Source organism: Hydra viridissima, unplaced genomic scaffold, assembly GCF_058129835.1.
Source record: "Hydra viridissima isolate aposymbiotic clone 2 unplaced genomic scaffold, HvirCarnegie_v1 scaffold_1, whole genome shotgun sequence".
NCBI lineage: Eukaryota > Metazoa > Cnidaria > Hydrozoa > Anthoathecata > Hydridae > Hydra > Hydra viridissima.
Window position 1 is genome coordinate 15,395,424 of NW_028324300.1, and position 11,253 is coordinate 15,406,676.

The 11,253-nt window shown below is 29.1% G+C and overlaps 1 protein-coding gene across 1 annotated transcript; it reads left to right on the top strand.

The window, feature by feature from the left end:
* Positions 1 to 6,094: 6,094 nt before the first annotated feature.
* Positions 6,095 to 9,491, top strand: LOC149893536 (uncharacterized). The gene is given in 4 exon segments (XM_090076825.1): positions 6,095 to 6,450; positions 6,760 to 6,835; positions 7,043 to 7,265; positions 7,267 to 9,491. Coding segments are annotated over 4 exon segments (2,655 nt in total). The 5' UTR covers positions 6,095 to 6,218; the 3' UTR covers positions 9,391 to 9,491.
* Positions 9,492 to 11,253: the final 1,762 nt, after the last annotated feature.

An 11,253-nucleotide genomic window follows, 5' to 3' on the forward strand; every position in this document is an offset into this window, starting at 1 on the left:
TCTTTAAAAATGTTTGGAAAAGTAAGCGGTTTGGGGCAATAGCCTCCCCTTACCCTCTTCTCAACTATTTTTTGTAACACGTTACCTGAATGTCATAACGCCATCTCTAAAATATTCATTTTAAAGCCAAACAAAAAAGTTTTGGTTATTAACTATGAGACACGATCGATTATTTTTGTAACCGAAATAAATACGGGCTTGAGATTTTGTGGCATTAAAGGTAATGATAAACCTGTATTTAATTACTCAACTTGAAAATCGCGTTTAGGATGTTGCGGTTACTCAGACACTGAATAAAAATTTCTTTTGTTTATTTTTCTCATGATATAAGTTCAAATTTAGGGTCTACTTATTGCTTTTTACGATTGGTAAAACATGTACCAGAAAAAATCTGCGCGGACATTATAAAGGATATTTATTTAACTATTGTATTTCGATATTGAATGCTATATATTTTTTGAAAGTACTTATATTAATGCTATTAAATTTCACTTCAGAAAGTTTGTGAAGTTTTTTACGTGAGAACGCACGCACTTTGTGTTTTACACTCAACATCAGCTTTCGCACAGTCTTCAGCTGGACTTTCTTGGAAGCTCTAATCCATTTATTTTTGAAGTCTTTAATATTTTTGGCTTCTTTTACATTGAATCTTAGTTTTCTTTTGACAAGAGCCCAATATCTTTCGATAGGACGTAGTTCGGAACAATTTAGTGGATTGAAGTGTTTTTGTAAAGAAATCTACTTTATGTTCTCTAAACCAGTTTAAAGTTGTCCCAGAGTAGTGACATGATGCTGAATTGGGATAAAATAACGGATTACCCGTGTGTGTTATTTTAAACGGTAAAAGACGTTTCTTGAGGCATTCTTTTATGCATATTTTGGTGTTTATTGTTCCCGCAGTCACATAACAAGAGCTTCTTTCACCACATTCACAAATTGCTTACCAAACTAAGAACATTTTAGCAAACTTTTGCATTCAAATGCATTTATAACTGGAATTTAGTTTCTTGCGATTAATTGCTGAATAATATTGGTGTCCTGGGAGAGATCGGAAATATGCAGCACAATAAGTTTCATCGTCAATAATCAAACAAGATTTTTTAGCACATAGTTTTTTATAGAGCAGCTTTGAACATCGAATTGCGACATTTTCTTGCTTTTCTTCACGACGAGGAACTTTTTTCATTTTATAAGATTTATAACCACAAATTCTCTTTACTCTTTGAACAGTGGAAGCAATTGTCTTAAATTTATTCGCTAATGTTCGAACAGAAATCTCCGGTTTTCTGTCTAAGGCATCTTTCACTTTTTTTACCAAGATCTCGTCTAACAAAACATTTTTTTCTTCCACTTCCTGATTTTCTTATGATTGTACCAGTGTCCTTAAATCGTTTCACAGCGCTCTGCACTGTTCTCAAAGCAATCTGCAGCTCTTTAGAAATTGTTTTGTTTGATACACCAGGATTTTAAATGAGAAAATGCAAAATTTTTTCTCGCTTCTTATCTTGATTTGATGACATTTCAATTAAAACTAATTGTTTTAATAACAGAGTTGTTTAAATTTTGAATAACATTAATACAATGACATTTTAAAACAATGAGCTATTTAAAATGATGCGCGGTTTCCGTAAACACCACGTCAGAACACGCGCAGATTTTTTCTGGGACATGTCTTATTGTAAAAATGTAACAAGTAGACCTTATAAGGTCTACTTGTTACATATTTTTGCATTCTTCTTCTCTTAAAAATTTTAACTAGCAGTTTCTGATTATTGGCTTGTTCCTGAAGAAAAAGCCAATAATTAGAAACTAAATTGACATGTAAGTGCAGTTTTAAACAAAAATTATTCGCAGTTTAGCTCATCATTCTACAAGATAGCAATATGATTTCAATAACCAAAACGTTTCGCTTTTTTTTTTGAATTTCGAAGGGGTGACAGTGGTCCATTTTGGCCTAAAATGTGATCAAAAGCCAAAAACTGACTTTTGGCAAATTTTTGTTAATTTGATGTTTTTTTTTTTATCTTCAGGATACTCAAAAGTATTTAGATACAAAAAATTATGACCACTCTTACTGCTTTTCAGAAGTTATTAACTTTTAAAAAAGCCTAAAGGTTTATTTTGAAATAGTAAGAGTTTATTATGCATACTTTTTCATTATTATAAAAGGCGTCATATCTCAAAAAAAAATCCATTGAATTTAATCAAGTTTTCACTGAACCTTCTTTTGAGTAAGTTTTCTAATTTTACAAATTTTAGACTTAAGATGTTTAAAATTCACTTTTGTAAAAATATATAAAGTAGCATTATCTAAATTCACATGTATTTCTTATTTTACAAATTTTAGACTTAAGATGTTTAAAACTCACTTTTGTAAAAATATATAAAGTAACATTATCTAAATTCACATGTATTTCTTATTTTACAAATTTTAGACTTAAGATGTTTAAAACTCACTTTTGTAAAAATATATAAAGTAACATTATCTAAATTCACATGAATCTTATGAATCTTCACATGAATCTTTCTTATGAATCTTCACAATTTGTTTGAATATAGTTACTTTCCTGGTGTTTCCCAGAATCCTTCTTTTTATACTGTAAAATATAATTATTTTAAAAACAAAACAAGATACAATTTAGCTGCTGCTATTTGCCCCTCTAGAAACTATGGCACATGTTTATATATATTCACTTTTTTTCTTTTTCAAGTAGTACAACCTCCTAGAAGAGAATTCTATAATTCTTTAAGGGGGTTATCTCCAAATAATTTAGCCAATTTGGAAACTCTTAAGAAAGTAATTACAAACCTTAAAATAGCTAATGGACTTAAGGTCTGTAATCAAAAAAGCTGTCTGATTGATGCCCATTTAAGAATATTTAAGCCCCGCATCAAGAAATGATGAAAGTAATCAAAACGCATTCATGAGAGGTTTTTAACCAATAACTCCCGACTGGTTAGACGCGAATTTAGAGTTAAATAACTTTTCCTGTTGCCACGAATTAAATAAAAAAGTTCCAAAAAATTTGGTTGGCCAGAAAAGAAATTTGAGCAATCACCTGGTTGTGCAAAAAGGAGAAAAACATCTCATTTAAGAGCAACATCACCAATCAACATCATCATCAGCAACATCTGCTCAGGAACTTTCTTTCGCAGCTCAAATGAAGTTCAAAGAAGTGGGTCAAGTTGATTCATCATTTCTGATAAAGTAGGCAACTGAAGCAACACCAACTACATCCAGGAACATCCGGCAAGCATTTCATTCATCCCAAAAGGATGTATTTTGATAGTGTTTTATCAGAGTCATCATACCAATTTATAAAAAGAAATACAAGGGAGCATAATGCCAATATCTATCCACCTTATAGAAAGCTCCTGGAAGCAAACAAAGAATGCTGCCCTGAGAACATCACTTTTTCAGAAACTAGTGCTAAAATTGTTCTGCAAGATCTATTGAATCACACAGCATCAAGATTCTATCCCGATTGATTTTAATAAGACATGATAAATTCACTTGAAACTTCATCCTCTCAATCTAATTTCAAAAAGGGGTTATGATGGTTCATCGGGACAGGCAGAATATAAACAAAGAATTTATTTAGATGATGATGTCTGCTTTTTTGACAGCAATTTAATCATTTGCTCTTTGGTTCCCATTAGACTTCTTTTTTTTTTTTAAATAATTAATTTAATTCAATTATCCTTAAAAAAATTAATTGATAGTTGATCAATATGAGCAAGGAGGTAGTGCTACTAGTAATGACGGGAACACTACAAGAAAATTTTTCCAACAAAATGAAACAGTACCTCAAATCATAGGCTTTGATAAGAATGCCTTATTGAACTTTCATAACATTCTTCAGGCATGTCAAGTGAAATGGTCATAAACACGGAAGCATCTGAAAAATATGCATACGCAACAACTGAGAAATTAACGGCTTTGTGTCCTTGGTATCTCTTACCAACTTCAATTCACAGGGATTTTATTCATGGGGCTTCAACCTTGAGGAATACTTTACTTCAAAGAGGAATTTTTTTTATTGACTTGTTTATCAAGTAAGTATTTGTTTGCGCGGGTTGTTACTACAAATAAAACTAAACTTTAAGTGACTTATAAGTTCAGTGCAACGTCTAACTATGAGAGTTAAAATGGAGTTTTCAGATTTTATTTAAATTTTGTTAACCAGCACTATTCAGAAAATTATATTTAAAACATCAATAAGTAATCTCTCTAAAATATATTATTATTTCCTTTGTAATCTCAGTGATGTCTTCTCATTTACATGGTTAAGATTATTGATGCCATAATTTATTATGTGGCTGACACCACAGAAAAGTTTCACTAACATCGGCAGTATCATTAGTCAACACTCAAAATATCAAATCCACTCTTAAACCTCATAGTTTGTTTCGCTTTTAAGTACATTGGTTTTAAGTACAACGTTTTTTTGGAACTTAACATTATTTGAATTGAATTATTTTATTTCGGATTTTATGCAACGTATTTAAAGAGTTTTTTTGCATCTTAACTGAAAAGGATCCTTTAAAAACTAATCCAAGATTCAAAGTAGATCTTTGATGACAGACTTTTCACACAGTTTCACACAAATACAGATCATATTGTCAGCAATAAAATAAGATCGATATAATTAATATTGTGTCATCAATAATTTCTGATAATTTTTAAATGTATGTAATTATGTCACAACCCTTAAGAAAGTGAACCTTTGTGAAAGTTTGTAGTATTTTTATGAGAACTATGTAGATCACGTTTTTTTTTTTCAATTTACTTGCTTTTATGGAAATAACTCTTATCATATTAATTTAATATGAATATATTTGATTAAAGCTGCGTTCTAATTTTTAAAAACTAGTAATGAAAAAGATATATGAGAGAAAAAAAGTTTTTTTAAAGCCAAAAGTGAAAAAATTTGAAAGGAAGATAAAAAAAACTTTATGCGCGTTCGTTCAAAAAATATATAAACAAATTTAAAGCAATAACGGGATGAGAAATTTGGATTGCAAAAGTAAATTACAATATCTACAAAATCCAAAAGTGTAATGGCCAACAAAATTGAAACCATTTCCAGTTCAAAAACTGAATTCTTTAGTAAAAACAAACATTAAAGTGTGCACTTTTACATACCGCAAGTACAAATTAAGTTTTGTATAATATAAACTAACCGCGTATCAACAATTGAATGCTTGAAGTTATTTGCTTTAATATTGACATAAATCTTAATGGGGTCAGGTGGTTCACCTTAATGATGTAATTTTTCTCAAATATTTACTGTGCTTTTTAAAATGATTTTCTAAAAGAACACGAAAAGCATACTTTCAGTTTGATCTTTTGTTAATATTTTTGTATTTTTTTCTAAGAACTCCAATCATATTGCGTCGATAAGATTTTCCCCTCACACTCGAGGGTTATTTCATAAAAATTACAAACTGATATTTATCATAATTATAATGATTTTTAAAAATTAATATGGGAAAAATCGCGTTTCATAAAACTAATTTAACATCTTTGATGAAAATCAGAGCAACAGTGATTTTTAGTAAATAAATCAATAAAAATTTTACACATCAGCAAAAAAGAAGAACCATCGATAATAAGCAGCACCGATTCGATAATTCGTCAGGTTAGAATTATTTTGTTCTATTTCCAATTTTAAACGTTGGGAGAAAATGAATTGTTAAATTTACTAAGTAAAAATTACTTTTAAAATAAATTTTTTTTTTGAAATTTTTTTTCTAAATAGTTTCTTTAAATATAAATTATTTAAAGAATAAGTCATTATTTCTTAAAAAAGTAATAGTAAAATTTTAAATAATTTTTACTTATAGAAAAAAATCAAAAACTTTCTTTCAACGTTTAAAATGGGAGATAGAGCAAAATAATTCTAACCTGACGAATTGTTATGGAATAATCCCATGGTTGTCACAGGTTATTTTTTAGTCTGCAAGAATTTTTTTATACAATTATCGTCGCTTTTTGTACAATTACCGTCGAACCGTTTTGTAAAATTACCGTCGTTTATAAAAAATCACTTATTCCATAGTCATAGTATTTAAATAGTCTGGAAACGCGGGCCGTTTTCTCATAACACTTAAGTTCCTTTCAATACTAGTGCTCAGACTACTTTAGAGTGCATCAAATTGTAAACATAGTACTTAGCTGCTACTTAATTTCATTTACTCTGTGATAAATATTGAAAATGCCAGGAGCCAATTGCGCTATATTTGGTTGTTCAGTATCAAGAAATCATGTTGGATTGTCTATATTTCGTATTCCAACAAAAGATGACGAATATAGTGCAAACTGGAGACAGAAGTTAATAAGTGTAATTACACATGACAGAGTGATTGACAAAGGATTAAAAGCTCAAATCGAAAAAAGAAATCTTTATATTTGTGAACGTCATTACACAAAGGATCAACTTCTTCGTCGTGAGTAAATTGGAGTATTTTATATATTCAATATATCTGCTGCTTCAAGAAATTGGTTTGTATATGCCATATAATTATAATATATGGAAGCATTTCATTGACTGTATAATTAGATGGATGACTTCAGATATAATACGTTATCTTCAAAATATATTTATTTGAAATGTTAGCTAATAGAGCCTAATAAACTTTATATTTTATATAAAGTTTACTTAGCTGGATTAGTTGACAAATATTATATCAGTATTAACATTGTGTTGGTATCTATACTGGAAACAAGAAAATTCAGGTACATTTTTATAATTTTAGATGATTTAAAAACTACACTTATTCCTGGATCAATACCAAAAATAAATTTACCACAAAAAAGTTTTTCTATTTCAAGGTAAAATAAAATTATTTTGAAAAATAATAAAGAATATATATATATATATATATATATATATATATATATATATATATATATATATATATATATATATATATATATATATATATATATATATATATATATATATATATGAAAATAGTTTTTTGTTTATACTGTTGTATAATTGCAAATAAACTACTTGAATTGATAATTTTATTTTAGCACAACTTCTCGTAAATCTGCAGAAATCATAGTTGATAAGAAATCCAATTTAAATACTCAACCAAACTCAATCCAGGAATGTTACAAACCAATGGAAGAATTTACTAAGCGTATAGTACATCTTAATCTTCCTTCTGGTTGGAATATAAATAATAATATTTCTCACGTTCATATTTTTGAAAAAGATGAAATTCATGCAGTTACAAAAACAGACATTTATTGATGCTTCTTTAACATTTATACTTCACATTTATGCCTGGCGTTTACCATCAACCCATGAAGTTTATAAAAGTTATGACAGTTCAATGAAAAATATCACTTTGTCAAACTTGATCAAAGTTATTTCAAGTTATAGTATTTGTCTAGGAGTCTCACTCGATGAAGCAAAAAAGTCTGCCATCAAACATTGTGTCCCTAAAATATATAATCAAACAGAATTTAACTTTCATGGTACTTATCAAACTGAGTATTTCAGATCAAGTACATGTTCAGTTTTGAGCAAACTGAAATGTTGTGATAACTGTATTATAAATGAAAAAACTTTAATTTCTAAGTCTTCCAAATCATCAAAAAGAAAGCACAGTGTAGCGAAAAAGCCTGCTAAACTTAATGCACCAATATCATTGACTTCTCCAGATCGCCTAAAGTTAACAATTCAAAACTATAGAATTGAAAATAAGGAGTTGAAAGAAAAAATCATTGATTTACAAAATTCAATTTCAAAATCTGCCCTGACTATCAGTTCAAGTTTAAGTGATGATTTAATATCAATTATGTCAAATGCAGATCAAAACAAAATCTCACCTTTTATGAAGCTATTTTGGGAGGAGCAGCAAAAATATTTGAGGTTATCTCCAACTAATGTAAGATATCATCCTATAATAATTCGATACTGTCTTTCACTGGCATCAAAGTCTGCTGCAATGTATGATGATATACGTTACAATGAGAAATCAGGAACAGGTTTTCTTGTCCTTCCAAGTCGTCGTCGCTTACGTGATTATAAAAATTACATTAAACCTAAACGTGGATTCAATAAGGAAATAATTGATGAATTAAAAGAAAAAACCAAAGATTTTTCGGAGCAAGAAAAATTTATTGTCATTCTAATGGATGAAATGAAAATTCAGGAAAACTTAGTTTGGGACAAGCACACTGGGGAGATTGTGGGTTATGTTGATCTTGGTGATGCTGATGTTAACATAGCAACTTTGCCAAAAGTAGATGATTTTGCTACCCATGTTTTAGTATTTCTTGTTCGTAGTATTGTCAATCCTTTTAAATTTAGTTTAGCTAACTTTGCAACAACTGGAGCCACCGCTTGTCAAATTTTTCCATTGCTTTGGAAAGCAATTGGAATTTGTGAATTAAATTCCTTAAAAGTTATTGCTGTAACTTGTGATGGAGCTTCTGCAAATCGCAAGTTGTTTAAAATGCATTTTACCATGACACGTAATGATGATATGAATCCGCATGTTGATGTCACATATAGAACCCTTAACTATTTTAGTTCAGAAAAACGATTTATTTATTTTATATCTGACCCACCACATTTAATTAAGACAGTTCGTAACTGTTTATCTAACTCAAAAAATGCAGAAGGAACAAGATATATGTGGAATGGTGGTATGTTCATATTGTGGAATCATATTGCTGATATATTTTATGAGGACAGAGAATGTGGCTTACATATTTTGCCTAAACTCACTTTTGAACATATAAAATTGACGCCATATTCAATAATGAATGTTAAACTTGCTGCTCAAGTGCTAAGTTCTACTGTATCAAAAGTTTTATTACATTACGGACCACCTGAAGCTGAAGGCACTGCTAAGTTTTGTGCCTTAATGGATAGCTTCTTTGATATAATGAATATAAGAAGTTTAAATGGTCATAAATTTGATCTAAAACCAAATCTAGCTCCATTCTCATCATTAAATGATGATAGGTTTTTTTGGTTACAAAGTGTTTTTTTGCAATACTTTAAAGATTGGTTAAAATCTATTGAAGAGCATCCTGGAGATATTTCAAAAATTTCAAAATCAAAGATGTTCATTGCCCATCAAACATATGAAGGTTTGAAGATTACAGTTCATTCAATTATAGAATCTGTTCAGTTTTTACTGCAGCAAAATGTAAAATATGTTTTAACTGAACGCTTTTGTCAGGATCCAATTGAAAATTATTTTGGACGCCAACGATCACTTGGATCACGAAAAGATAATCCATCTGTTAATGACTTTGGTTACAATGATAACATGATAAGAAATCAGAAAGTATTTCTTCCTGTAACTGGAAATGTAATTAGCTATACAGATAATACGAGTGATAGTATTAAATCGTGTTAAAAAAAAATTTAAACCAAGTAAAAACTGTATTAAACATAAGATAATATTTTTTGATGAGTTCAATTATTAATATTTTTCACTTAAAATTTAACATATATAGATTTCGACTTATTTTCTTTTTTAAAAATGTAGTACACTATTTTTAAAATATTTTTTGGTATAAATGTATTGGTCAAAAATAATCAATTTTAAAGATCTGTCTATATCAAAATTTATCTTACAATTTAAAAAAATGGTAACACTATAAAGTATTAGATGTGTTATTGTTAATTTAAAATTGAAAAAACAATTATATTAATTTTGTTATTGATATTGTATATATCAAAGTTGATTTATACAATATCAATATGAAATATATCATAAACTTATACATCATAAAAGTAAGTCATTAAGTATTCATTTTACTACTTCAGGAGTAGTTAGTAATATGCTATTAATATTTTTAAAAGATATGTGGCTATGAAAATAGCCGTTTTCATAAGTCCAAGTCATGCCAAGTCTTTAATGTCCTTGTTCCAAAGTTGAGACTTTTTTTTTAATTGCTTTTCTTAATGCATTTGATTTTGTTTGACTTTTAGAAATCTTGAAAGCTTGCAACTTATCTTTCACATAGGAAAATGTACGAACACGTATATACAGAGTTAGAAGATCTTCTAATAAATTAAGTGCTATTTCTTTTTGAACTTTTTCAGTTGAACTATGTATAATTTTTGAAAAGTTAACAAGCACAAAAGAGTCTTTAATTAACGTATCAACTATTTCTTTGCAATTGATAGTATGAGATGACTTTTTTGCCATAGAAATAAAATGGTACTCTGCAGTAGAAAAGATACAAATAACCTCTTTACTTACTTTCCATAAACCACCCCTATCATGCAAATTAACATGTTTATGCTCTGGCAAAGAAATTGTTTCTCCTGTACATTTACCAGCAAGCAAAAATGATAAACACTGTTTATGATACAAACTAGACATGTTAGAACTAAATCTAATTCTACGATAAAAGGTACCAAAAACATAACCACTAAGATAAGCGATAATAGATTTTTCTTTTTCAGTAAACTGATAAGATTCATGTTTAAATGTTAAAACATCATTATTAAAGGAGGCGCCAGTCAGATGAGCCAAGACAAGATTAGCAACTTCAAAACTTAAAAGAAGAGTGCAGTTTTGGCTAAGATTTTTAAAAGGACTTGGTGCTTCAGAAAATATTTTGTAGAAAGCTGGGTAAAAATTTTCAGCATTTCCATCAAATGATTCAATAATACTTTTTATTAAAGAATAAGCTGTATTGACCTCTATACATGTCAATTTAAAATTTTTAAATTCAGTTCTTATTTTAGTAGGGTAGCATTCATCTATGGCAAGCTTTTCTGCACTCTGAATCAAGTAATTTTGAAAGCAATTAGAATGAAGAATAAGCTCTGCTATTTTTTTCTCTTTACTAAACTGTTTATCAATAAGCTTGTCCTTGTGCTTGGCATTGAGGTGACGAGTTAAACCACCTTGTGATAAACATCTTTTTTCGCAATATAAACACAAAAATACACGCTCTTCATTTGCGTTAGGAATATTTCCAACAGCTAACTCAACAGTTGAACTAAAATTAGGATCAGTCTCCAACAAATCTTCATTAATAGCAGCTAAAACAGCATCAAATTCATCTAAATTATTAGAAACTGCGGCAGAAAAAGTCATTTTAAAATTATTTGATGCACTCTCAGTCCGGTCACCCTTAAATGTTCAAGTTATTGAACGAAATCCATAGAAGACGACCCGCGTTTCCAGACTATTTAAATACTATGACTATGCTTATTCTTAATCCCATCGCCTTTTTTCCCTTCTCACTTCCTTTTTATGAAT